This window comes from Lynx canadensis, chromosome E2 (assembly GCF_007474595.2).
Source record: "Lynx canadensis isolate LIC74 chromosome E2, mLynCan4.pri.v2, whole genome shotgun sequence".
Lineage (NCBI taxonomy): Eukaryota > Metazoa > Chordata > Mammalia > Carnivora > Felidae > Lynx > Lynx canadensis.
In genome coordinates, this window is record NC_044317.1 from 50,142,902 (window position 1) to 50,169,755 (window position 26,854).

The following is a 26,854-nucleotide window of genomic DNA, read 5'->3' on the forward strand; positions in this document are numbered from 1 at the left end:
GCGGCGGCGGCGGCAGCGGGTTCGGTTGCGCGTGGCGCACGGGGTGGGAGCGGAGCCCAGGCCGGGTGCAGGCGCTGCCGCCAGTGAGAACCGGGGCCCGGGGCACAGCGGGTTTGGCTGGGACTGGACCTGCAGTGCGCGGGCCCTGACCTTCGCCCTCTGACCTTTTCCCTTGCAGGCGACCATGGGGAACGTCTTGGCCGCTAGCTCGCCTCCCGCAGGGCCGCCGCCGCCGCCCGCGCCTGCCCTCGTGGGACTGCCGCCGCCTCCGCCCTCTCCTCCGGGCTTCACGCTGCCGCCACTCGGGGGCGGTCTGGGCGCTGGGGCCGGTGCGGGTCGAGGTTCGGAAAGGACCCCCGGTGCTGCGGCCGGCAGCGCCGCAGGGACTGCGGACGATGGGGCCTGCGGCTGCCTGCCCAACCCGGGCACGTTCGAGGAGTGCCACCGGAAGTGCAAGGGTGAGGGGCGAGAGACTCGGCAGGGGTGTGAGGGCCCGGATCTCGGGGGAGTGGGGGAGGGAGAGCACTCTGAGGACCTTGGGAATTGGCACGGACCATTGGAAACTAACAGCGTTAGGAGTTGACGTTAGGATCGAGAGGTGGAACGTTGGACTTGGAGCACAGAACGAGAGGACCAAATGGTGGAACCTCAGGATGGAATGCCAGAGCAGTGGAGTAAAGCCTTAGGGATCTTAGGAGCCCCAGGGATCAGCCAAGCCAGCCTTCTTGTGTGATCGGGAAGGAAACTGAGGCCCAAGGTCACTGTGTCAGCAAGGGTCCGGTGGGGGTGGAATTCAAGGCTTCTGGATCTTGGCTTGGAACAAGTATGATCGCAAAGGCGGTGACGGCTTATTGAGCATTGTTTTGGCATTCGGGGTATGTCAACCCACGAACTGTTTGCGGTGTCTCCACGTGGTGAGCTTACAGATGACATAGGTGACAAGTTTGACATAGAGAGTTAAAGCGACTTGTCTTGAGTCAAATGGGCAGTAGGTGGTTGCTTTGGGATTTGGATGCAGGCAGAGGCTCTGGTCCTGGCCCCATCTACTAGCTTAGACGGTCTCTTTCCTGGTCGGGGTACTTTGTGCAGTGCTCTGCTTCTGGGTCCCTGGAGAAGGGAGTGCGGGGATGGTAGGGCAGGAAGGGATGAGATGTGTTTGCGTGGGGGTGTGCGTGTGTGGAGAGTGGAGAGTGACAGTGTTTGTCCTCTTCAGAGCTATTTCCCATTCAGATGGAAGGTGTCAAGCTCACAGTCAACAAAGGGTTGAGTAACCATTTCCAGGTGAGCCTTCCTGGTGCCCTTTCCCTCCAGCGGTCACCCCAACCATCTCCCTGCGCCGACACATACAACCCCCTTGCTCCCCCTGAAGGGCTAGGCTCCTTGGTACCTGAAAAGACTCTCAGAGACACAGTGCCAGGCTGACTGCTCATTGGGTCCAGTGGAAGTGTTTAGGGACCCAGAATCCAGAGGTACCCCTCCCCCCCCCCCCCCCTTAACATCCAGGCAGGAGCAAAGTACCGGGTATGTAGCCGCATCTCCAACTTATTGTTTCTTTGAGTACGTGATCTGGTGGGGCCGAACCTCCCCGTCTTCATCCCCCGCCCAACCCTTAGCCACGTGTCTTTTCCTCCCTGGTGGGGAAGCCCGACTGGCAAGCGTCCCCATCCTAGCCTGGAAGGGAGCTTTGCTGGGGGCAGGTTGAAGCTGGGTTTATCAGCGATTGGCCCACAGACTCGGCTCCACAGCCCTCCCTCTTCTCCCAGGTGAACCACACGGTAGCCCTCAGCACAATTGGGGAGTCCAACTACCACTTCGGGGTCACGTACGTGGGGACAAAGCAGCTGAGTCCCACAGAGGTGAGGTTCCTCTTATCTGTAACGTATTGTGTCTTTCTTCTAACCAAGGCTCAGTGTCGCAGGAGGCGGGAGCTGTTGAGGGAGCGGAGGATGTTGGGAGGTAGGGATTGGCTTTCCGAGGTGCTTTAGAACATCGCCGGTCATTCCTTCATCCTGAAGCCCTGTCGTCTGCCCAGCCCTGTGCTGGGTCAGGGCCGGGGTCACCAAGCAGTGATGACCCAGAGTAGGGCAGGGCTGCGCTGTAGAGCGTGCAGGGCTTTGAATGCCAAACAAGGCATGTGGGCTTTCTCTAGGGGGCAGTGGAGAGCCATGGAAAGATCTGAACGACGAAGGTGGTCAATTTGTGCTTTTAGAAGTACCCTTCAGGGGCGCCTGGGTGGCTCAGTCGGTTAAGCGGCCGACTTCGGCTCAGGTCATGATCTCGCGGTCCGTGAGTTCGAGCCCCGCGTCGGGCTCTGTGCTGACAGCTCAGAGCCTGGAGCCTGTTTCAGATTCTGTGTCTCCCTCTCTCTGACCCTCCCCCATTCATGCTCTGTCTCTCTCTGTCTCAAAAATAAATAAACGTTAAAAAAAAAATTTTTTTTTTTAGAAGTACCCTTCAGGCTGCCATGCAGAGGCTAAGCTAAGGGAATGGGGGCAAAACAGGGGGCCTAGAAGGAGGCTGGGCAGGACACAGCTGGAGCTAGGGGATTGAATCGGGTCTCTGCTAATATCGACTATTTCCATTCAATAAATTCACGTGTTTGACAAACCTTCCTCGTGCCCCATTTTGTGCTCAGCCCTGTACTGGGCAGTTTTGGAGACAGAGCGGTGACTGACACAGCCATGGGGTTCTCAGCATAGTCGAGAAAGGGAACAGACCTTTCGGACTGTCCCCAGACAGTCCAGGGTAGCCAGGACTGAAATGGGGGAGGGGAGCCTGACTCAGCCTAGGCGGTCAGGGAGGGCTTCCTGGGGGAGGGGACTTCAGTGTGAGTTTTTGTGATGCTAGGCTTCTCACCTAGGCTCATCACTCGTGTATTTCTGTGTTAGACCTCTGACCTCTAACCTTGCCCTCTGTGCCACAGGCATTCCCCGTGCTGGTGGGTGACATGGACAATAGCGGCAGCCTCAGTGCTCAGGTCATTCACCAGCTGGGCCCTGGCCTCAGGTCCAAGATGGCCATCCAGGTAAGTGAGAGACCGGTCAGCTGCTCCCCCGGCCACCCCGAGCACCAGGCTGCCCTCTACACCGTCCCTTCCGCCTACAGACCCAGCAGTCCAAGTTCGTGAACTGGCAGGTGGATGGGGAGTACCGGGGTTCTGACTTCACGGCCGCCGTCACTCTGGGGAACCCGGACGTCCTGGTGGGTTCAGGTAAGAGACGCAGGGCTTGGAGGGTAGATTTCAGTCCCAGCTTTCCCAGCAAGTCCAGTCCCTTGTCTGGACATCCTTTCCCACCGTCTGGAAACGGCCAGGGGCAGACGTGAGCTCGAAGCCTCCCGCAATCTAGCATTCGGGCGCAAGCGAGCAGGTTCAGACCCCAGTTCTGCCACTGACTTCGCTGCGGTTGTAGGCGAGTTCCATCACCTCTGTGGGCCTCCATTTCCTCATCTGCCCCACAGGCTGGTTAAGTTCGTTTAAGTTCATCTGTGTGAAAAAAACTTCCAAGTGGCGTGGGACACGTAATGGGTCCCAGGGAAACGTGAGCTGCTCTGACTGCTTACGGGCTTGGATTGTTGGGCTGCATAGATAACGGGGAGGGTGAGTCCCCGTGCAGTTGTGGGGACAGGGGGCCGGCAGTCTTGAGACAGAAGCGGCCAAGGAAAGTTCCCATTTGGGTTGGTGTGGGCAGGGACCGACCAACCTGTGTCTGTACGTCTGGTCTCTCCTTGGTTCCCCTTTTTTCTGGCTCTGCGTGTCTGATTTCTCAACATTCATAATGTGTGTTGCCTGGGCATGTACCGTGCACATTCCAGGCCCTGAGGAGAAGGGAGCAAAGGAGAGTTACGTCTGCCCTCTGGGAGCTTCCATTCCGGAGGACGCAGATGCTGGCAAAGCATCGCGTAAAAGACAAGGTGTCCGTGTCAGGCGATAGGGGCTGGGAAAGACTAGGGCCTTCGAAAATGGGGTCCTCGGAGAAAGCCCCCTTCTGTAAGTGATACTTGAACAAAGACTAAGGGCGGGAAGGAAGGTACCCGGCAGAGAGGGGTGGGGGGAAGGAGGTCTTCAGCCTGAGGGGGCAACAGGCACAAAGGCCCTGGGGCCGGAGGCTTTATAACGGGTAGGGTAGGAGGGAGAGCTAGAAGCCCGAGGGGTGAGGAGCCAAATCTCAGGAGGCTCTGTAAGACTTGAGCCTTCACTCTGCGTCAGGGGCCATTGTCAGCACGAGAGGGACAGGAGCTGGGGTAGCTTCTAACGGGCCCCGCCGGGGAGAGCAGACTACAGGGGGCTCCGCTGCGGGAGCCGTTGGAGGGGTGAGCGGAGGTCAGGCCCGGACGGGCTGTGAGAGCGGAGCCCCTGGGGTTGGCCGGGGGGTTGGGGGTGGGAGCTGGGTGAGGGCGTGACTCTGTAGGTCCGGGTTTGAACACCTGGCAGGATGGGGGGGGTGGGTTCCTGCACGTGTGTCTGTCCCGCCGCCATTCGCTGAGTCCCCGAGAGCCAGGTGGGCGCTGCCAGCTTGCTCATCGTCCCGAGCCCCAGAGAGGGCAAGCGCTTTCCCCAGGACGCACAGCGGGTCAGACTCGTAAATCCGTGCTCTGTGTCTCTGGCACTGAGTACCCCCCCCCCCCCCCACCGCTCCCACCCTCGCACACGCTCACTGGATGGTCCCCCGGTGCCTCCCAACACTGGCCTCCGTCCGGGTCCCTCTGCCCCGGAGCCCAAGGCCAGCAGTGACCCGTCCGCCCCTGAGTTCTCCCAGGGGTCTTTCCGTTCCCTGAGACACGAACACTGCTGGCCCAGACGAGCGCTGAGCACGCGAGTAACTTTCCACGGACAGCTCGGCCTCAGGCCCCTGGTGGCTCCAACCGCATGGAGCCTCCCCTGTCACAAGGGCACAAAAACAGCGACCGCGTCTCGGTGAAGGATTTGGGGCGGGGGAGCCCGTCTTCAGCCCTGAGCGCGGGGCCAGCTGCGCAGCGAGGCTTCTCCCTGTGTGGGGTCTCCACGTTGTCCCGCCATCGGCAGGGGCTGTCCCTGTTTTCATGGCCCCCATGTCACAGGTGGGGGAAGTGAGGCCCAGGGATCCCACAGAGAAGCTGAAATGTGAATCGTGGCCTGCCTCAAGGGCCCGTGTTCTTTCTTGGTTCCCTCTGTGTGGCCTCAACTCGTTCTCTGGAGCCTTTGCCTTCTCCTGAGAACCCGGCATGTGCCCGGCCCCAGGCAGGGCGGTGCTGGGACCCAGCAGTGCCTGAGACGGCCCCTTCCTGCCCTCACAGGGCTCCCAGCCCAGTGCAGGAGACATCTGCTTTTGATTTTTTTTTTTATGTTTATTTTTGAGAGAGCGCAAGCAGGGGAGGGGCGGGGGGGGGGTACACAGAATCCGAGGCAGGCTCCAGGCTCTGAGCTGTCAGCGCAGAGCCCGACGCGGGGCTCGAACTCACAAACTAAGGTCATGACCTGAGCCGAAGTCAGATGCTTAACCGACAGCCACCCGGGCACCCCGACGTTTGCTTTTAAAACAAATAATCACACAGTGACTTCATTACTGTTGGGAAAAACTCAACACGGAAAAAGTTCAGGTTGCCACGAAAGCTTGTAACTACCACTCCCCCCTATACACATACACACTCCGTTTCACCTAAAGTGACCGGAACAGCTTCTCTGAAATGGTGTTTAGTCAAAGGAGGGTGAGGAGGGCACTGCTTCTGAGGCCTACGGAGCACAGAGTGTGGGGAGCAGACTGGCTGGGGCCGAGAACTGCGTTCCTTCCAGGTGCTGCCCTTACCTGCCCATCTGCTCTGGGGTGTCTGCCCTTCCTGCCCCATGGGGGACTTCGCCAAGGACTCCTGGTGTGCGTGGGTCCCAGGCAAGCAGGGGAAAGGCGGGGGCGGGGGGAGTCAGCCCAAGCCTTTCTCCTGCCCCATCTGTCCCTGGCTCCCTGCCCAGCAGGTTGGGGAGGCAAAACTGGAGACCTGACTCTTGCCCAGGTTGGCCTGGCTCTGCCCATTGGCCGAGGCCACCTCTTTGCTCACAGGTCTAACTCCGTTTCTTTCCTTCTCCTGGGGTTTTGGACTCCCAAGACCCTTCCCGGCCACTCCAGACACCGCAGAATGGCCCCTGGTTGAGAACCGCTCATTCTGGCGAAGCCCCTGCCTCGGGGCACTCGGTGCCTTAGGGGAACTGGGTCTGGATGCAGGCGGGAGGCACAGGCTGAGTTGGGGAGACAGAGATGGGGGAAGGGGTGAAGCCGGTGAAGATCTGCAAGCCGGGCAGTCCCGGGACGAAGCGGCCCAGGGAATGTGCTTGGGGAGCAGGGAGAATGGGGCGAAGTATGGAAACTAGCCAGGATCCGATCCGTCGGAGCGAGACGAGCAGTGGAGACCGTGTCTGACCATAGTTCTCAGCGTATACCTGCCAACTGCAGGCATGGGCCAATGTGAAAGCAGGGAGGCCAGGACAGGGCGACTGCCATGGTCCTCTGGTGACCGTGCCTCTGATCAGGGAGTGTGCTGGAGAGAAGTAACCTGCTCCAGGAAACACTTAGGTGCGAGTATGTAGTTGGCCAGACTCATCAGGGGCAGTACGGGCAGGAAGGACGGCGTGTGCGTGGTCCTGAGGAAAGAGTGAGCTCTACATATTCGTTTGCTAGAGGGGCGTAGCTGACTGTGTCACGGGAAGAGGAAGGGGCCCGATTTTGAAGCTGGGGCTCAGCCATGCAGGGCCCTGCAGCCTGCTCTCCTGGGCACTGGGGAGCCATGGCAAGTTCTGAGCAAGGGGGAGAACAGGTTTAGGTGTGTGCGTGAACAAGGTCCCTCTGTGCTGCCCACGAAGTTGCTTGGAGAGGGTGAGACTGGGACCAGCAGAGCAGGGGGCGGGTGGGCAGGGAGATCGAGGGGATGTTGGGGGTCCCCCAGCCCCGAGTCTCAGTAGGTGCCAGAGCTGAGAGGCCAGAGACCCTTGAGTTTAAGTGCTGATCTCTCTGTGACCACAGACTGTTACTTTTCCCCTCTGGGCCATAGTTTGCCCCTCCTTGCATGGGGGGACAAGCCTGGCTGGAGGAGTGCCCCAAGTCTCCTACTCGGGGGGGGGAAGGAATGCGCACTGAGGCTCACAAAAGCCCATAGGGGCCAGCTCGGCCCACCCTGGACCCCAGAAGACACAGCCCCAGAGCCGTGGCCATGAACCGTCAGCCTCCCCAGACCCAGTGGTTTTCTTGGTCTGGGAAGCCTCTCCGTGCCTCCTGCCCCTCACTCTGCTCTCCACTCTCCCCGTGTCCCTCTGCGTCCGGCCTTCCCCTTTTCTCCGTCCTCTTCCTCACTGGGCCATCCTCTCAGCCTGTCTGTGTCTGCCCATTCTCCCCCCCCAGGGAATCTTCCATTCCCTCTCCCTCCCTCCCTTTCTGACCCCATTTCCATGTCCCCGACTCCGACTCTGTGTATGTCCGTGTAGTCCGTGTACGTGCCCTGTTTTCTATGTCACCGGCCCTCCCCCTGCTTCTTCTGTTTACCTGGTTTGCAGTGTCTACTCTCCCAGGCTCCAGTCCTCTGGCTCCGAGAATTTCCGCCCACCAGGGGGCGGTCGCCTGCTGGCCAGCCCTCTATAGGGGTCTCAGGGCTGTCCGTACAGCCAGGGAGCAGAGGAAACCAGTCGTAAAGCTCACCGTGGCCAGTCCCAGCAATCACCAAGCGCGGGTCACGCTACCCTGCGCCTCATTCGCTCCTCTAGGCCACAGCATAACCTCGAGAGACAGTCCCGTTCGCAGAGAGGTGACGCCAGTGGCCCGCCATTAACTCTGCCAGCGGGTGGTGGGGCTGGGAGTTGAACCCAGGCCGTCTGGCCCCCAGAGGTGTGCTCTTACCAGCCCTACCCTCCTGCCTCTCCCAGCAGCATAGTGGTTCAGGACGCAGGCCTGGGAGGTAGAGGAGCCCAGATTCTGCCCCTCACATACCTTGTGACCACGGATCAGTGACTTACTTCCTTAGCCTCCGTGGACTCCTCTGTAAATAGAGTGGCAGGTGAACGCCAGCCTCGTGGGGCGGTACAGACCTGATGAGGTCCCACGGGGCGCGGGAGGCCTGAGGGCAGGCCCTGCGCCTCCAGCAGGGGCGAACCTGGAAAGCTCCCTGGAGTGGGAGTCCGGCCTGGCACCTTGGCTGGGCGGAAGCTGACCACCGAGCCCAGGTGACCCCTCCCCCATCTCACCCGCAGGTATCCTCGTGGCCCACTACCTGCAGAGCATCACGCCGTGTCTGGCCCTGGGTGGAGAGCTGGTCTACCACCGGCGGCCCGGGGAGGAAGGCACCGTCATGTCTCTAGCTGGGAAATACACACGTGAGCCTGGGGCCTGAGGGCAGGGGTCAGGGCCGGGGGCCAGGGGCCCGGGTCTGAGGGAGGAGAGAGGAGACGGGCCTGCCTTCCAAGCCCCCTTGGTGGTCCGCCCCACCCTCCACCCTGCTGTCTTACAGTGAACAACTGGTTGGCGACAGTGACGTTGGGCCAGGCGGGCATGCACGCGACGTACTACCACAAAGCCAGCGACCAGGTGAGCTGGTCCAGGGACCGGCTGCGAGGGCGCACTTTGCAGGCGCGGGCTGCCAGGGCCCCGTGTGCCCGGGAGTCCGGCCCGGGAGGCTGACTGTCTGCGTGTTGCCCTGGCCCCTCCAGCTGCAGGTGGGCGTGGAGTTCGAGGCCAGCACAAGGATGCAGGACACCAGTGTCTCCTTCGGGTACCAGCTGGACCTGCCCAAGGCCAACCTCCTCTTCAAAGGTACAGGCCTCAGTTTCCATACTTGGAAAACAGGTGACAGGTGACGGGGCCCGGGGCGGGTGTGTAGGCCAAAAGAGTTGGTGGAGGGCAGCGTGCTGGCACTTTGGGGAGGGGGCGGGGGAGGGGGCCTCCAAATTCCCTGGAGACTCTTGTTAAGCTGGTGGAGACCTGAGCTTGGCACTCCTGGTCCTCTTCTTTGTTTTCTCACAAGTGGGTGGCGACTCGGAGTGCATCGGGGCCACCCCGCTCCTCTGACGTGAGTGGGGACAGGTTCCCTCAGGTGCACGGTCACAGCCCCATCCAGAGCCTCCTCCCGGGCTGACTCTGGTCCTGACGCTAAGTCTTAAGTCTCTCCCCTCGGACCTCAGTGGTTCTCAGGTTGGCGGTATGTGAAGACCACCCCGCAAAGCCGCTTCCTTCAGCCCCGGGCAGGGCTTTTCCGAGGCCCAGGGGTTTATTTGCCTCTGAAGCCTACCTTCTGTGCCTGCCCCTTGACCCCTCTCTCTGCAGTCAGCCTGCTCTCCGAGGCCGGGCTTGCGTTCCCACTGCGCTGCCCTCCGCTCCTGTGAGATGAGCGACTGGCCCTTCGCACGGTGTGGGGATGGCCCCACGGGCTTGCACACGCGTAGGGCTCAGTCTCTCGTGCAGCAGATGTGAGCAGCTGCTCTGAGGCCAGCCTTTGTGCCAGGGTGCTGGGGACAGAGCGGTGGCCGGGCACCGTCCTCCCAAGGCTCACGGTTGGGGGTGGGGCAGAGGGCTGCCCGGAATGGCGGGGGGAGCGTGGGAGAGGACGACTAAGCCAATTGTTCCTGGGCTTGGAGAACTTGGGGTTCGAGAAGAGGTCTCCGGGTGGTGGGAACAGTGTGGGCAGAGATCTAGAAGCCGACAGTCCGGCTGGTGGTATCTGAGGTGGCCTGGAGCGCGACTCTTTGGGGACAGGATGGGAAGTTGGCTCTCAACCCAGCCATCTACCTGCAGGCTCCATGGACAGCAACTGGATTGTGGGCGCCACACTGGAGAAGAAGCTCCCGCCCCTGCCCCTGACGTTGGCCCTCGGGGCCTTCCTGAATCACCGAAAGAACAAGTTCCAGTGCGGCTTTGGCCTCACCATCGGCTGAGCCCCTGCTGGCCCCCCCGCCTTCCACCCTTCCTCCTTCAGATCCCACCTCCCCCTCCCCCTGCCACGGAGGGGAGACCTGAGCCCTCCTCCCCCTCCCTTCCCTCCCTCCTCGGGGGCCAGGGGGGCAGCGGAAAGGAGGGGACCCATCACCCCAGCAGCTGAGGGGGGATTCTAGAACCACGGGCGCTTCAGGATTCGGAGCACCAGAGGCAGGGTGCCCATGGGCCTGGAGTCCCGGGAGGGATTCCAGAATCGAGGGGCACGCCAGATTCTGAGCACCAGGGGCAGAGGTGGCCAGACAACCTCAGGGAGGTGTTGGGGCGTCCCAGTCCCCCGAAGGGCCCTGGGCCCGGCCCTGAGGGGGCAGCGAGAAGAGGAGCTTCCCCATCCCCTGTCAGTCTGCCCCCGCCCACTTCCCCACCCATCCCTCAGTATAAATCATGTTTATAAGTTATGGAAGAACCGGGACATTTTACAGAAAAAAAAAAAAAGCCAACAAAAAATATACATGAAAAAAAGTGGAATAGGAGGCCTCTGTTTTCCTCCGGGTAGCCCCTCTTGCCCGGTCCGCCCAGACGGACCTTACAGTGGCCAGCAGGGGGCGCCGCGGGGCGGAGGCTGGAAGCCAGCGGACGGCGAGGGAGCCCCCGCCTGGCCTGAGATCACACATCCTCCCCGTGACTTGTGTGACTTCTGCCGGCACATCACAGGCCTTCCCTCGCCGGGAGGGCTCGCTCTTGTGGTCACTCACCCCGGCTTGGCCTGGCCGGAGTGGCCACAGAAGACTGTGCCTGCCAGCTGAAGCCACAGGGACGATGTGTCCGTGCGGGGATTGGGGCACAAGCTGGGACTCCGCGGGCCCTTCGGCTTCCAAAAGGGGCAGAGGATGGTCGGAAGGTCAACGCTTTCAGAAGCCACGCCAGGATTCCAGCACCTCGAGAGACTTGAGAAGCGATCGGCTGTGCCTGCGGGGATGAAGGGCTTCTGGGCCTCGGGGGAGAGGCCGGAGTCTGGCTCTGGCCTGGGCAGAGTCGTCTCCAGGTCTCCAGCATAGGTGGGGAGGAGGTGAGGTGTCCGTTTAATTACCCAGGTCTCCAGTAAACTCGCACCCCACACCTCTCCAGACGGGAACCGAAACCCGCCACACCACACACGGGCTTTGGGGAGGGAGACGGTTGAGCAGAGATGACCCCTCGTTACCCAGAGAAGCCACCCACTAGTTCCCTGCCGGCGCCTTCTGAGGCCAAAGCAAACAGGCCTGAGCCTGGCCGGCACTGGGGTCACCTTCCTGGGACCGGGCTTTTGGCCTCCCCTGACCTCCTAGAACCCCGTGTGCCACACACCCTCCAGGGACCGGGAGGGAAACCCAGCCCCTTTACCGTGTGGCTTCATCCACGTCCACTCAGCTTGGGGTTCTCTGTGAAACAGGATTCGAGAACAGGCTGCTGGGAAGGTGACCGAGCTCACTGTGGGTCACCGCGACGAGCCCTGCTGTGTACCAGGAACTCTCCGTATTTCATGCATGCCGTGGCTTGTTGCATCAACAAATGACGGCACGGGTGCAACTATTTCCCCTGGTATTGTGGACCAAGAAGTAGGATGTTCAGAGAGGCTAGATCATTGGGCCGAGGTCAGACAGCTGGCAGCTGAGCGCGGGTTGAAGCCCAGGCCTTTTAGTTCCAGAGTCTGCGGTCCTAGCCGGCAGCACAAATTCTTCCAGGAGCGAGTAGGGCGGGTGTAGGCGCTCCTGGGATCTGCGAAGTTCGCGTCAGGGAGAAGGGCTGGATATTCATTCTGCACACGGAGAAGGGGGCTCAGAGAAGTGCCCATCTGTGCCCCAGATCACAAAGAAGGAGCTAAGATTAAAACCCGGGTTTCCCCTCTAAGAGCCTAGGCCTTTAGCAGATGCATTACCCTGCCCCACCCCTCTCATCCCATCTCTGTCCAGCCCCCTCCCTTCAGAGCCCAGGAATCCAAGCCCCCAGTCTTTTCCCTGACCCAGGATTTCCGCCCCGAGCCCCCTCCCCAAATGTTATTCATCCATCCACAGAAAGAGACAAGGGCAAGGGGTGGGTGCTCCGGGAAGATGCTGCTCTTTCCCCTTTCGTGCCTAGCCCCCCAGAATGGAGGAGGGTGCCTGAGTTACTGGGTAAGATGTCACCTCGTTCTCGGGGGCTGGGCGTCACAGAGCCTCCAACCCCCACCTCCTTCCCCCTGCCGGCTGTGTGAAGGGGGGGGGGGAACAGCCCACCTCGTGACTGGGGGCTGGCCCAGCCGCCCTGGCCCTGGAGGAGTGGGCGGGGCAGGGGGAGCCTTATAATTGGACGAGTCTGGGATCCCTGAGTTCTAGTCAGCCCCAGCGGAGGCAAAGGAGGAGGTTCCCCAGGAACCGGTGAGAAACAGTTGAGGGACCAGCTCAAGGCTTCTGTGAGGGATGGGCGGGGGCTAGGTGACTGTCCTACGCCGGGGTCAGGACCGAAGCAGGGGACGGATCGAGGGGAGGAGCGGGCCCCAGGGGCATTCCGTCTTGGCTGGAAGGGGGGGGGGGGGGGGAGCTGGACCTGTAGGAAGACCCAGATGAGACATGTCAGGAGCCCACGAATTGTCGCTGTCATCTGTTGAGCACCTACTTGGTGCCGCCTCAGATCTCCATTAGTTGGAGGAGCAGGGGTGGGGGTCAGGGCGGGGCGGGAGGCAGGGGTGGCGGTCAGGTAGCTAGAGCGCTCATCGGAGGACTTTCAAGTGAGCATTAAATTAGCTAATAGGTGGGAAATGACGTTTAGATGTGAAGTTGGGGCTTAGAATGTGAAGGCAGGACGAGGAATGCTAAGTTGGAACTTACAAACCAGAGTTGGGGCTCACGTGGAACTCGGGGCAGGGTGACTGGAATTTGAACCCCGGGAGAGAGGGATGGAATTTGGGCGGCAGAGGCCGACCTGGGGACGGGGAGATAGGAGGAGACAATGAGGGAGCCAAATAGACAATGGAGGGGCCGCTTGGTAAATGTTTGCGGTCGGATTAGGCTGATGCAGATACGGGGCGGGGCGACGGCGAGACTTGGAAGGCCCGGAACGGGTGGGGCGGGGCTCCGGGTGGGAGGGGTCCCCACTGGCTGCTGATTGACATTTCTCACCCATACTGACCAATCGCAGGCTGGAAGATGAAGGTTCTGTGGGCGGCGCTGCTGGTCGCGCTCCTGGCAGGTATGGGGGCGGGGCCTGCTCAGGGTTCCCCGCCTCCTTCCCCTCCCATCCTCACGTGCACCACCACCCCCCCCCACCTTGCCCTCCTTCCATCCCTGGGTCCCTCCTTCTGCGGGTCTGTCTCCCCCTTGAGGGGCGGCCTCTCACATCCGCTGGCTCTGTGGAGCTGTTTTACTCTCTCTGGGCCTCGGTTTCCCCGTCCTTAAAATGGGAGTTCTAACAGTTCCTAACGCGTTGTTGTCAGGTAGCAAGCACCAGATTAGTGTCAGCCGTGACTAGTTTTATTCCCCATCACCACCACACGGCCCCGCGTGGAGCAGGCGTAGACACATACACGCTTTTGCCAGCCGGTCAAACGCACTGGGCATCCTTCCACCGGCTCCCAGTGCCCCGTAACGCAGCCCCGCGTTCGTGGAGCACCTACTGGGTACCAGGTGCCGCGTGCCTGGAGGGGGGCAGAGCAGCCTGACTGCCCGTGAACTTGCTCTGCGCAGGATGTTGGGCCGATGTGGAGCCGGAGCCGCAGCTGGAGCGGGAGCTGGAGCCGGAGGCCCCGTGGCAGGCCAGCCAGCCCTGGGAGCAGGCGCTGGGCCGCTTCCGGGACTACCTGCGCTGGGTGCAGACGCTGTCTGACCAGGTGCAGGAGGAGGTGCTCAACACCCAGGTCACCCAGGAACTGACGTGAGTGCCCCTGACGCTCCTGGTGGGCCGTTCCTTCTGGACCCCCAAGCCTCCCCCCCCCCCCCCCCCCCCGGTCCGGGACTCTTTGTGTCCCTGCTCACATCTTGCTTCCCCTTTCCGCTCGGGGCTCCTGGCGGTCTCTGGCTCTCTGTCCTTCTCAGCTCCTCCCGCCTCTGGCCGCCCCTCCGTCAGGCTAGCTCAGTCTCTCGCACCGCCTCCCTCTCCATCTCCGCTCCTGCGTGTCTCTGTCCCCATCTTGCCCTCCCCCCCCCCCACCTCGGTTTTCCTCCCTCCCCACGCACACGCTCCCGCCCTCTCGGCCCCCCAGGGTGCTGATGGAGGAGACCATGAAGGAGGTGAAGGCCTACAGGGAGGAGCTGGAGGAGCAGCTGGGCCCCATGGCCTCGGAGACACAGGCCCGCGTGGCCAAGGAGCTGCAGGCGGCGCAGGCCCGGCTGGGCTCGGACATGGAGGACGTGCGCAACCGCCTGGCGCAGTACCGCAGCGAGCTGCAGGCCATGCTGGGCCAGAGCGCCGAGGAGCTGCGGGGGCGCCTCGCCTCGCACCTGCGCAAGCTGCGCAAGCGGCTGCTCCGCGACGCCGAGGACCTGCACAAGCGCCTGGCCGTGTACCGCGCCGGGGTGCGCGAGGGCGCCGAGCGCAGCGTCAGCTCCATCCGCGAGCGCTTCTGGCCGCTGGTGGAGCAGGCGCGCGCGCGCAACGCCAACGTGGCCGCCGTGGCCGCGCAGCCGCTGCGGGAGCGGGCCGAGGCCTTGGGCCAGCAGCTGCGCGGGCGGCTAGACGAGGTGCGCGAGCAGGTGGAGGAGATGCGGCTCAAGATGGAGGAGCAGGCCGACCAGATGCGCCAGCAGGCCGAGGCCTTCCAGGCCCGCCTCAAGAGCTGGTTCGAGCCCTTGGTGCAAGACATGCAGCGCCAGTGGGCCGGGCTGGTGGAGAAGTTGCAGGCGGCCGTGGGCACCAGCCCCACCACGGCGCCCGTGGAGAAACAGTGAGGGCCCCACTCCTGCCCCCGCGCCCCTGCCCTCCCCCCCCCCCACCCCGACTACAGGAGGCCCTGTCCCTGCCGCCCTCCTGGAAGGCCCCAGCTTAATAAAGATTCACCAAGCTCCACAGCAGCCGCTGGACCTCCGTGTGTCATTTCTCCCGGCTCCCGCCTCCGTTTCTCGCCCCGGCCACCACGCCGCTCTGCCCTGTCCCCTCTGCTGCTTTGTCTCTTCTGATCTCAGTGTTTGCTTCCTTCTGCCCCTTTCAGAGGCTCCCTTTTTCGCTCTGTCTCTGCTCAGCAGCGCTCGCTGTCTCTTCCGTACCTCTCTTTCCCTTCTGTCTCTGAGACATGGTTCTGGAACAGATCCCCCTTCCCCGGGTTAAACCTTGCAGTCCCCTCTGACAAAGGGGGATGGGGGGGAGGGGCAAGAAAAAAAGCCACCTTAACGAGCCTGGCTTGCTCGGAAGCTTCATAGTACCTGCTTCCTGGAGTTGTGACCTCAAAAGCCCCGGGACCCCTGCCATTATGATTGAGCCTTTACTATTGTCACTCTCCTTTTTCTTTCTTTCTTTTTTTTTTTAATGTTTATTTTTTTTTTTTAACGTTTATTTATTTTTGAGACAGAGAGAGACAGAGCATGAACGGGGGGAGGGTCAGAGAGAGGGAGACACAGAATCCGAAACAGGCTCCAGGCTCTGAGCTGTCAGCACAGAGGACGCAGGGCTCGAACTCACAGACCGCGAGATCATGACCTGAGCCAAAGTCGGACGCTCAACCGACTGAGCCACCCAGGTGCCCCTAAGATTTTATTTTTAAATAATCCCTAGACCCAACGCAGGGCTCGAACTCACAAACCATGAAATGACCTGAGCCAAGATCAAGAATCAGACTCTTAATCCACTGTGCCACGCAGGCACCCCTTAACTTTTTTTTGTTTTAAGTTTATTTATTTAGAGAGAGAGAGAGAGAGAGGGAAAGAGACAATCCCGAGCCGGCTCCGTGCTGACAGTGCAGACCCCGACGGGGGGCTCAATCTCACGATGGTGAGATCATGACCTGAGCCGAAATCAAAGAGTCAGACGCTCAACCTACTGAGCCACCCAGGCGCCCCTGTTGCTCCCCTGTTTCACCTAATTCTGCCTCCTGCCCTCTCCTGGCCTCCTGGCCTGTCCAGGCTGAGAAGCCTCATTCTTCTGGCTTCCTGTTTTCCTCCACCTCTATCTTTTATCTCTTCCTCCTCCAGTTTCTTCCCCCCCCTCCCCCTCCCTGCCTGTTTCTTGTTTCCCTTCTCCCTCCATCTGGGGTGTGTCCTCTCCACCGTTCTGTTGTACTTGGGCCCCTCGAAGCTGCCCATCCCGCCCACCCTCACGAGGGTCTGCCCCACCGGGTAGAGTCCTGGAGTCCGTGGTGGGGAGCAGGTGGGAGTGGACACTCAGGGCAGTGAGGACTGGAGCCTGGAGCCCCTGCTGCTGGCGTTCTCTCCCCACCCCCTCAATTCCCAGACGAGGGGAGCAGGGTTCCCAGCCCAGGGGACAGGCCAGGACTTGAGCTTGGTAACTCCCGGGCCCAGCCTGCGCTCCTCCGTGTGGCCGGTGCACACTCTTCGCTCCTGGCTTTTGCCAGCTGCCCCCAGCGCCCTTGGGGAGGCAGGCTCTCCTCCCCACCCCCCCAGATGACTCACCCCAGGCTTGGTGAGGAGGAGAGGGGTCAGTGGGCTCAGAGGCAGGGGACCTAGTCCCAGCCAAGCGTGCTGCTGATTCACGGTATGCCCTGGAGCCGGGGCCGAGCCCTCTGAACCACAGATGTCAATGCGGGGGCTGGCATCAGCCATGTTCTTCCCCTCGAAGAGCTGAATCTTGAATTCTCATGGACGAAGAGAGCAGTCAGGTCTAGAGGTAGCACAGGGACTAAAGAAGTTTGGGGGAACAGAGGCTGGCAGGGGGTGCTGTGGGGGCGGAGGCTGATCCCCACAGAGATCCAGGGCGACTCCCAGGAGCCCGGAAAGGGGAGGGACAAGGAAACACCCCCGCCGCCCCTTAGCGCTTAGCCCCTCGCTGAGCCATTGAATGTGCTTGGCTGTGCCTCGGTTTCCCCATCTGTAAACGGAAGGCCCTGAGCTGGGTTGAGGATGGGACTTGGAAAAGCAAAGCTGGTGTTCTATTCCGGCGGGGTGGGGAAGGAAGGGAAGCAGACCCTTGGGTGGATGTCTGGAGAATGCGAGGCTCACAGGGGAAGCAGATGTCTGGGGAGACAGCTGGGGGGCTGACAGGGACTGGAGGCACTGAGCTGGCCAGGGGGTTGTCGCAATCCTGCCAGGGTCATGTCTGTGCATCCCTTTCACAACCGTCCCCCCGCCACCCCCAAGCTGACACGTGGTTGTGGGGGCACAAGGCCAGCCAACCTCGAGTCTGAGGCCAGGGCCGCCCTCCCCACAGCTGCCAGGGATCACTGGCGGTCAAAGGCAGCCAGGGGAAGGGGGTGGGGGAAACACTGGACTCCAGCCCTGAGGGACGGATGTGGTGGGAGGGGAGGCGAGGGGGGGAGTGCTTCGTGCCAGGAGGGGCCCGAGGGGGTGAGTCAGGGCAGATGGACTGTTTACCAGGGGGCCTGGAGGCCTGGGGAGTGGGGACGGGGGGGGGGGTCGGCAGAGGGAAAGGAGGGGTCTCGGGGAATGGATGGAAGCACACACACTGGGATCCGTGAAGCCCCCTCCCAGAAGAGATTGGGGGCTGTGGGACTAAGACCCCAGGACACATCCACGGAAGTCCGGGATGCTCCCGGATGCAGGGAGATGGGGGGGAGGGGGGGGCCTGAGGGCTAGTCTGAAAGAAAGACTGCAGGTGGCATGGGAGCATGGGAGTAGGAATGTGGGGGCAGACTGGGTGACCCCAGTTGCTGGCGCTGAAGGGACTTGCTGAGAAGGGAGGGGCGGTGGAAGAGGAGGAGGCCTGGGGAGTTACAGCGAATGGAGTTCCAGAGTGACTGAGTGACTGAGACAACCCCTGAGGCCCGAAGAAAGGTGTTATGCAGGAGAAAGCCCAGAGGGAAGATGGCTTGGGGGGTGGAGAATATAGGCAGTCCCCCGTTGTAGGGCTGAGATCCACCGACCGTCAGGGAGCTTCGGAGGTGCAGGTGCTTAACACCAAGAGGCACTGTCCCTAAGGGGTGTGCCTAGGCCGCACCTGACCCGCCCGCCACCAGCAGCCAGGGGCAGAAGAGGAAAAGGTAGGTGGGCACAGGACGGGATAGGAGGCTGAAGGGGAGGGATTAACCTTCCCCGCCCCCTCCGCCTCCCCCTCCCCAGCCCGATAAAGGCCTGGGCCCGGCCGGGACCTCCCACCCCCTCGTTGCTGTGGCTCCGCGGATCCAGGTTGGTGCTCAATGCCCGGGAGGGATGCCCTTCCAAGAGCACTACAAAGGGGGTGGAAGGAACTTCGGGGAGGGAGGAGGGAGGGGTGTCACCGATCACTCCCACCCCTGCCTCTGCTTCCAGAGCGCCCCTTCGGTCCAGCCATGAGGCTCATCCTGTGGCTCCCGGTTTTGGTGGTGGTTCTGTTGATGGTTTTGGAAGGTAAAAGTGGGATAGGAGAATCTGGGAGTTTGAGATTTGGAAGCTTGAAGTCGGACACGGGCCTGGGGCCCAAACTTGGAGGTCCCTTGGGAGCGCAGCGGCCCGTTCTGTGCCCTGGTTTTCCTATGTCTCAACGACACCCCCACACACCCGACCCCTGCAAAGACGGGTGAGGGCTCTCTGAGGGGCGGTCCAGCGACGGGCAAATCTGTCCGGGAAGCCCTAGCAACCGATGATGTATGCACTCGCCCCTCCACGATTGGTTGTCATGCGTTTACAGTCTGGAAATGGGCGGGGGAGGAGGCTGTGCTGAGAGTAAGCGAATACCCACCCAGCAGCTTGAGCTCCATCTGGTCGCGTTAGTACCCGCCCCCCGCCCCCCCCCCCCGCCCCCCACTCCGTTCCTTCCGATTCTAGCACCACGACCTCCAAGAATCACTTTCAAGTACAGTAGCTCCTCTCTCATCTCTGGTATCTCATCCTAAGGGCTCCCAATACTGAAATTTTTGTACCCCTGCCTATCTCTGGACAGGTCCAGCCCCGGCCCAGGGGGCCCCAGATATCGCCGGCACCTTCAGGAACATCCCCAATTCGCTGAAGGAGTTTGGTAACAACCTGAAGGACGCCTTCGAGAACATTCCTGAGGCGACCCGGTTAGGAATCTTCCCAGGGCTTGGGAGGGCTGGGTCTGTCGATTAGCAGAGTGGGGAAACTGAGGCCTGGAGCGGCTGACAGCTTGCCCCGTGGTCACAGCTGGCTCACAGAGTGCTCAGATGTGGGGGACAGGTTGCCGACTCCCATCTAGACCACACTGTAGAAATGGTGCTGCGTGGTGGTGTTAAGACCAGCTTGGGAATCAGTCGGACCTGGGTCCACAGGCCAGCCAAGACTCACTACTCTCAGCGTGATCTCGGGAGTAGATCTTGAGCCTTTTTCCAAGAATTTAAAATGGAGGGGATTTGCGTAGTGCCTGGCACATTGTAAATGCTCAATACGGCGTTTAACCAACACTGACTCCATCCGGTGACTTAGAGAATCATTCATTCAGGAACAAATAGTTATTGGGCTAAGTGTCCAGGACCGTTCCAATGTGGGGAATAATCGTGGTGAATAAGATAAAGTCCCAGCCCACGGGGAACAGACTGTAACACCAGTGAATTTCCAGGAGATTAGCCCAAACAGAGCTAAGCACCCAGATGACATTAAACAGGGTAGGCTTACAGACAACCAAAGACTGGGGAGGGGCTCTTGTAGATTTCGTTATTGGGTCCCCTTTGAAGTGGAGACACTTTCTTTTTTTAAGTAAGCGCGATGCCCAACTTGGGGCTTGAACTGATGACCCCGAGATCAGGAGATCGAGAGTCGAGAGTCGAATGCTCCACTGACTGGAGCCAGCCAGGTGCTCCTTTTTCAGATCTCAATTTAAAGTGTTGGTGCTAAGGCGCCTGGGTGGCTCAGTCGGTTGAGTGTCCCACATCAGCTCAGGCCATGACCTCACGGTTGGTGAGCTCGAGCCCCGCGGCGGACCCTGTGCTCACAGCTCAGATCCTGGATCCTGCTTCAGGCTCTGTCTCTTTGCCTCCTCCCCTACTCAACTTTTGTTTCTCTCTCTCAAATATAAATAAACATTAAAAAAAAAAAAAAAAAAGTAAAGCGTTACCGCTTCATGGGGCACTTGGCTGTCTTACTTAAAAAAAAAAAAGAGATCTGAATGTTAGGAAAATCCAGCCAGGCCTAGAAACATGGGAAGAATGTTCCCTGTGACTACAAAGGCCCTGAGCCAGGAAGACACGTACATAATCAAGGAGAGACTGGCATTCCAGGCAAGGGGAACATCCTGGGCAAAGATAAGGAGGCTCTGAAGAGTGCCCTTGAATAAGTAAGGAGAAGAAAGCTAGGAAAGAGTGTGCTCCGTAGCAAGAGACAGCAAGCCTTGACAGCTAGGCCAGGGTGAAGCGTCCTGACTTCAAAGGGCTCTGATCCATCTGGAAAACTGAAACCCCGACCTTGGGCCACCCACCCCAAGGCTCTACCCAGTCTCACAGATGTGGGAGCCATGCTGTTTCTTTGGGGGAAGGAGGAGATAGGGAGTCAGGTAAGGGGCAGGATTGGGGCGTCCTGAGGGGAGACAAAACACAATGACCTCTCTTGCTCTCCCTCTCTCCCCTACAGGAAATTGATGACCTCCTTTGCTGAGGGGCTCAAAAATTTCAGAATTCCCATGGTCTGAATACCAAGAGAGCTGCCTCTGTCCTCTGGGCTGTGCCCCAAGGGGGGGCTCCAAAATTTCCCATACCCCGGCTCTCGGCAGGAGGACTTTGTGATGTCCATATCGACCCCACCCTCCAATAAAAATACCATAGAGAATTCTGAGTGCTTCCTTGCTGGGAGGCAGAAGGCTATGGGACAGGGTAGGGGTTGCGCCTTTGGGGGAGAGGGGCTAGGATTCAAATGTATGGAGCAATTCTCTACTTGTCCTGTGCTGAGGACTTTGAACTTCATGATCCCAAAAGAATCCTCATGAGTACCTTGGGAGCTGGGCCCTGTTAATTCCATGAGGGCATTAAAACCCAGAGGGGTGGGCGCCTGGGTGGCTCAGTCGGTTAAGCGTCCGACTACGGCTCTGGTCATGATCTCATGGTTTGTGAGTTCGAGCCCCCAATCCTGCTATCTGCTGTCAGCACAGAACCTGCTTCAGATTTTCTGTCCCCGCTCTCTCTCTGCCCCTCCTCCGCTTGTGCCCGCACTCTCTCTCTCTTTCTCTCTCTCAAAAATAAATAAACATTAGGAAAAAAAAAAAGTTATGAAGCCCAGAGAGGCGAAGTCACTTGTCAGGAAGGGGAGAGCTGGGTTGGACCCCAACCTGAGGCTACTGCTCTGCCATAGTCTTCCCTGACTGGGCTGCCCAAAACGAGGGACCCCAGGTTGGTTCATCACCATGCACACAGTAGGTGTTTATTACACTTAAAATGGGAAATAGAGAGGGATGTGGAAGGGAGCAAGGGGAGGACATAGGCTAGAGCCCTGAAAAAGATCAACACAATCCGCACCCTCCAAGGAAACTTTGATGCCCCCTCCTCCAGGAAGCCCTCCTTAACCCCCACGCTGGATCAAGCATCTCCATCCCAGCCCTGCCCACCCTGGGTCATCACTGTCTGGTGATGGGTCTGTCTCCCCTGCTGGACTGTATGCCCCATCACTGCTGTCCCCAGGCATAGTTCAACACAGGACTGGGCCTGGTACATGGGTTCCATAATACTTGGTGGCATAATTATTCTCAATCTGAAAAAAAAAAAAAAAAAGCCCCTAAACAAGAAGAAACTGAGGCACAGAAGTCTAAAGTCAATTATGTGATGTTACACAGCCACAAATGGGTAGAGCTGGGATTTGAATGTCGCCTGGGGGGTGGGGGGGCAGTCCCAGGACCACATTCTTACTTCACTTTCCCTGTTCCTGAGTCACCCTGCCAGACTCACCGGCTACAACCACACCCACACCCACTCACTCACACACACACACATATACACACACACCTGGCTGTGGGCCCTATTTGCTCATCCCCAGCATATTAAAGCACACCCACATCCCTCATTAGGTAAAATTCATACGCGCAATCTCGCTTGGCAAAAGGGTGTATTCTGTGCTGACTTAATCAATTGCTAATCTTTACTTGGCCCTTTGTCCAGCATTTCGGAGCCCATTTATTTTATTTTAATTTATTTTTACTTTTTTTTAATGTTAGTTATTTTTGAGAGAAAGACAGTGCATGAGCAGGGGAGGGGCAGAGAGAGAGGGAGACACAGAATCCGAAACAGGCTCCAGGCCCTGAGCTGTCAGCACAGAGCCCGACGCGGGGTTCGAACCCACAGACCGCGAGATCATGACCTGAGCCGAAGCCGGACGCTCAACCGACTGAGCCACCCAGGCGCCCCGGAGCCAATTTATTTTTTAAGCATTTTCCTGAAAACCGCCACCCCACCCCATCCCCAACCCCCAACCCCTGCCCCCCCCCCCCCCAGAGCTCTCAGGTTAGAAAGGCACAGGGACAGAGAAGACGGACAGCAAGCAGTTCATGGAGTGAGTGCCCCCTCCGCTTTTGAAGAGAGGCTCAGACTCAGGGGCAATTAGATGAAAACCACCAAAGACAGCAGTCTGCTTCCGGTCACCTGGCCGAAAGCAGAAGATTGGAAAATGCCAGGTGCCGGTGAGGATATGGGTACCCGAGAAGAAGCACATTCTTGGGCCGCCCGGGTGGCTCAGTCGCTTAAGAATCCGATTCGGCTCAGGTCGTGATCTCACAGTTTGTGAGTTTCAGCCCCGCTTCGGGCTCTGTGCAGACAGCTCAGAGCCTGGTGCCTGCTTCGGAGTCTGTGTCTCCTTCTCTCTCTGCCCCTCCCCTGCTCATGCACTCTCTCTCTCAGAAATAAACATTTAAACATTTTTCCCCACCTTTTTTTTTAAAGGTGGGAAATAAATATAACCCTCTGTACTTAATGCACCATTTCCCCCTGCCCTAATCAGCCCTTCAAGCTCCTTATACCCTCTTCCCACTCAGAAGCCAGAGGGATCCTGTTAGAACACAAGTCACATCACACCCTTCCTCCACTCAGAACCCTCTCACCACCCTCAGAGGAAAACTCAAAAGATCTTATGAGAGTCTGTCAGCTTTTCACTACCTGGCCAGGACACCCCTACGGCTTTTTCCCCCTCCCTCGTGTGCAACTCCTCAGCCTCATCCAACACACTGAGCAGGCTCCTACCCCAGGGCCTTTGCACTCGCTGCCCACCCTGCCTGGAATGTTCTTCCCGCAGATGTCCAGCTATCTGCCTGGCTCACTCCTCTTCTTCAGGGGTCTGTTCAACAGCCGTGTCCCCGTTGTGGTCCCCCCAGACTGCTCTCCCACCGCCCTGCTACCTCCTTATCTGCCTGTCTTTCCAGTATTTGCCACCCTCTAATATATGTCTCTTTGGTTACTTGTTCACTGCCTGTGTCTCCCACTGCTGGAAGTCAAGTTCACGGAGGCGGTCTTGTCTCCTGCAGTGCCCCCCGAGTGCCCAGGACAGTGCCTGGAGCACAGTGAGAGTTCCAACAATGCTGCTGCTTCTTCTCCTTCTTCTTCTTCTTTTTACTTTATTTATTTTGAGAGAGAGAACAGGGGATGGGCCAAGAGAGGGGGAGAGACAGAATCCCAAGCAGGCTCTGTGCTGTCAGTGCAGAACCTGACATGGGGCTCAAGCTCATGAACCATGAGATCATGACCTGGGCTGAAACCAAGAGCCAGACGCTTAACAGACTGAGCCACCCAGGCACCCTTCATTCATTCTAATTTTAAGATTTTCTTTTTACGTTTTATTTTTTAAATGTTTGTTTTTAATTTTATTTTTTTAATTTTTTTTTAACGTTTTTTATTTATTTTTGAGACAGAGGGAGACAGAGCATGAACAGGGGAGGGTCAGAGAGAGGGAGACACAGAATCCAAAACAGGCTCCAGGCTCTGAGCCGTCAGCACAGAGCCCGACGCGGGGCTCGAACTCACGGACCGTGAGATCATGACCTGAGCCGAAGTCGGCCGCTCAACTGACTGAGCCACACAGGTGCCCCTTTAATTTTACTTTTGAGAGAGAGAGAGAGCGAGCAGGGAAGGTGCAGAGAGAAGGTGGGGGTTGGGGGGAGGGAAAGGACCGGGAGCAGGCTCTGTGCTGACAGCAGAGAGCCCGATGCGGGGCTTGAACTCACCAACCGCAAGAACATGACCTGAGCAGAAATGGGCCGCTCGACTGAGCCACTCAGGTGCCCCTCTTGTTACATTTTGTATTTAGAGCCAATATGTTTCTTCTCAGGTTTACAAACTTAACCTTCAGGACCTCAGAGAGCAAATAGCCCTGATCACACCAAAACAAAAAACAAACAACAACAAAAAACACCCAGAGAGCCCCAAGCATGTGTGTAGGAGCATTCACACTCCACACTTGGGGGGGGGGGGGAGGAGGTGGCCCACCCAGCGGGCAGGGCAAGGATGGGGGACTCCAGTGGGCACCTGGCTTGGGGTAGCTAGTCCGGGAGGGCTCCCTGGAGGAGGCGACACAGCACCTGCAACCCAGAAGACAATCCGGAAGTAGTCAGCGAGAACCGGGGAACAGCGTGAGAAGCCGCACAACTTTCGTCCCCATGTATGTTCGCCAGGAACCACGTGACTGAAAAACTGCGAATGGGCAGAGCCATTTTGGAGAACAGTTTGGCGATTCCTCAAAGCGTGCAACAGAGCTCCCGGCGATCCCATTACTGGGCGTCTATCCACCCAGGGGAACCGCACACAGGTTCGCGCAAAAACGTACGCGTGGATGGTCACGGCAGTGGTGTTTCCACTGGAACAATCCAAATGCCCATGAACTGAGAAACGGATAAGCAAATCCACATGGCGTGTGTAGATGTGTATCCGCGCGGTGAATATTATTCTGCCAGAAAAAGGAAGGAAGCGCCCTCACACACCACGCAAAAGACCACGTAGTGTATGTTTCCCTTCCCATGATGCCCGGGACAGGGAAACCCACAGAAACAGAAGGTCCATCGGCAGTCGTTGCCCCCTGCTGGGCCAGGCGGGGAGAAGGCAATGGAAGTGACCCTAATGGGCTAATGGGAATGGAAGTTTCCTTTCGGGGTGATGAAAACGTTCTGGAATCGGAGGGCGGTGATGGTTGCACAACTCGGCAAACGTACTAGAAAACATCGAATCGCACCCTTGAGGAGGGCGAGTTTTACGGTTTGCGAATATCCCCGTTTTTAAAAATTAACGAAAGGAGAATTTCCCGGGTGGAAGGCAGAAAGAAGAGATAACGGAGGGGGACGTTTCAACCTCTTTTCTGCCCCGGGGCTTCCCTGCCAGAACCCGGAGGCACAGAGGAAGGAGGTGAGCACTTAGGAGTGCTGGAAGGGAGGCGGGTTAGGGGATTGAGGAGGGAGGGGATGGGGTCTGGACTGGGGGAGAGTGATTTTGGGGTCTGGGGGGTCTCTTGGACACGTTACTGCAGGCTCAGAGGTGCCCTCTGCCCTGTGGGCTCACGGGGCCTGCCACTCCCAAACCCGCTCCCTCTTGTGACCTCCGTCTCTGCGCCCATCACCCCACTCCCAAGTTGTTATTGAGCTGACTCTGAGGTCCGCCCTGAACGACCTTCAGCCTGTTCCTGTCCCCAGGATGGACAAACATTGCAAACAGCAAACAGCCCACACTGACCTTGGACCTGGGGCAGGGGTCAGACACCTCCCCCAGACCCACCCTGCTGCCAGCCCTGCTCCAACCACCCTCTTGGCCTCCGGGACTCAGGTGGGGGAGGTGCGTCGGGGCATGTCCTGGCTTGGCTGGATCCGAGAGAGAGAGAGAGAGAGAGAGAGAGAGAGAGAGAGCGCGCGCCGAGAAAGCCGGGTTCAAATGCACCCCTTGCTATTCGAGGAGCCATTGGTAAGTGGACTCCCCTCCCACGCCCCCAAGCCTCAGTTTCCTCATCTGTAAAATGGGAACGATAAAGGTGCCCACCCCAGAGCTCTGTTGTGTTACATCAACGAGTTAAGGTGCCAAAGCCCTGCTGTGGCCCCTGGTGCCTAGCGTGTGCTCAGAAAAACACAGGCTTAATCAACAGCCACTGACCTTGACCGAGCACCTCTGGTGCTTCTCGTGGTAATTTACATAAACGGTCTCCTCTACTCTCTGGGATAGGTAGTCCATGATTCCCAGTCGTGGATGAAGCTACCGGCCCAGAGAGGTTAAGCAACTTGCACCGGGTCACACAGCAGGGAGGATGAGGAGCAAGGCTCTGAACCCCCACCTCGTGCTTCTTGTAACACAAGGCATGGTGAGTTTTTCTTTTTTCCTTTTTCCTCATGGTCAAATACCTCGCATACAATTTACCATTTTAGCCATTTTAGGGCACCCTCCATCCCTGGAACTTTCTCAACATCCCAAACAGAAATTCAAGGAGGTGTGTGTGTGTTTTAATGTTTATTTCTGTATTTATTTTGAGAGAGAGAGAGCACAAGTCAGGGAGGAGCAGAGAGAGAGAGAGAATCCCCAGCAGGCTCCGCACTGTCAGCACAGAGCCCCAGGCGGGGCTCGAACCCGCCACCTATGAGATCACGACTTGAGCCGAACTGGGGAGTCGGACCGAGCCGCCCACGCGCCCGTCCCGGATGTTTCATTTTGTGATTCTGTTAGTGAGGAACTGCTGGGCACATTCGTTGTGTACCTGCTGCGTGCCAGAGCCCGTTCTGCTGGAAGCCGCTGGGTTACACCAAGCTGTACAGTGTCGCCCCTTATCTGTGGGGGATGCACTCCAAGACCCCCAGTGGACACTTGAAACCACAGACAGTGAGTGCCAAGCCCTAGATACACTGATTTTTCCTATCGGAGCACCCCTATGATGCAGTTTAATTTTCAAAATCAGACAGTAAGAGATGAACAACAACACTAATGATAAGGAAAAACAATTACAGGGGCGCCTGGGTGGCTCAGTCGG

At 58.9% G+C, this 26,854-nt stretch overlaps 3 protein-coding genes across 3 annotated transcripts; all 3 read left to right on the plus strand.

Annotated features, from left to right (window-relative positions):
* TOMM40 (translocase of outer mitochondrial membrane 40) lies at positions 1–10,409 on the plus strand. Its single transcript, XM_030299033.1, has 10 exons — positions 1–83; positions 179–458; positions 1,214–1,281; positions 1,764–1,856; positions 2,924–3,025; positions 3,106–3,211; positions 8,207–8,329; positions 8,464–8,540; positions 8,663–8,765; positions 9,744–10,409. Exons 2-10 carry the CDS (start codon positions 185–187, stop codon positions 9,881–9,883), a joined length of 1,086 nt encoding a protein of 361 aa, XP_030154893.1. The 5' UTR covers positions 1–83; positions 179–184; the 3' UTR covers positions 9,884–10,409.
* A 1,787-nt stretch (positions 10,410–12,196) lies between these two features.
* APOE (apolipoprotein E) lies at positions 12,197–14,905 on the plus strand. Its single transcript, XM_030299578.1, has 4 exons — positions 12,197–12,277; positions 13,038–13,088; positions 13,583–13,769; positions 14,098–14,905. The coding sequence occupies exons 2-4, from the start codon at positions 13,046–13,048 to the stop codon at positions 14,780–14,782; spliced, it is 915 nt and encodes a 304-aa protein (XP_030155438.1). The 5' UTR covers positions 12,197–12,277; positions 13,038–13,045; the 3' UTR covers positions 14,783–14,905.
* Positions 14,906–18,079: 3,174 nt separating this feature from the next.
* Positions 18,080–20,713, plus strand: APOC1 (apolipoprotein C1). The gene is made up of 4 exons (XM_030298616.1): positions 18,080–18,145; positions 18,269–18,346; positions 18,879–18,999; positions 20,519–20,713. The coding sequence occupies exons 2-4, from the start codon at positions 18,289–18,291 to the stop codon at positions 20,574–20,576; spliced, it is 237 nt and encodes a 78-aa protein (XP_030154476.1). The 5' UTR covers positions 18,080–18,145; positions 18,269–18,288; the 3' UTR covers positions 20,577–20,713.
* Positions 20,714–26,854: the final 6,141 nt, after the last annotated feature.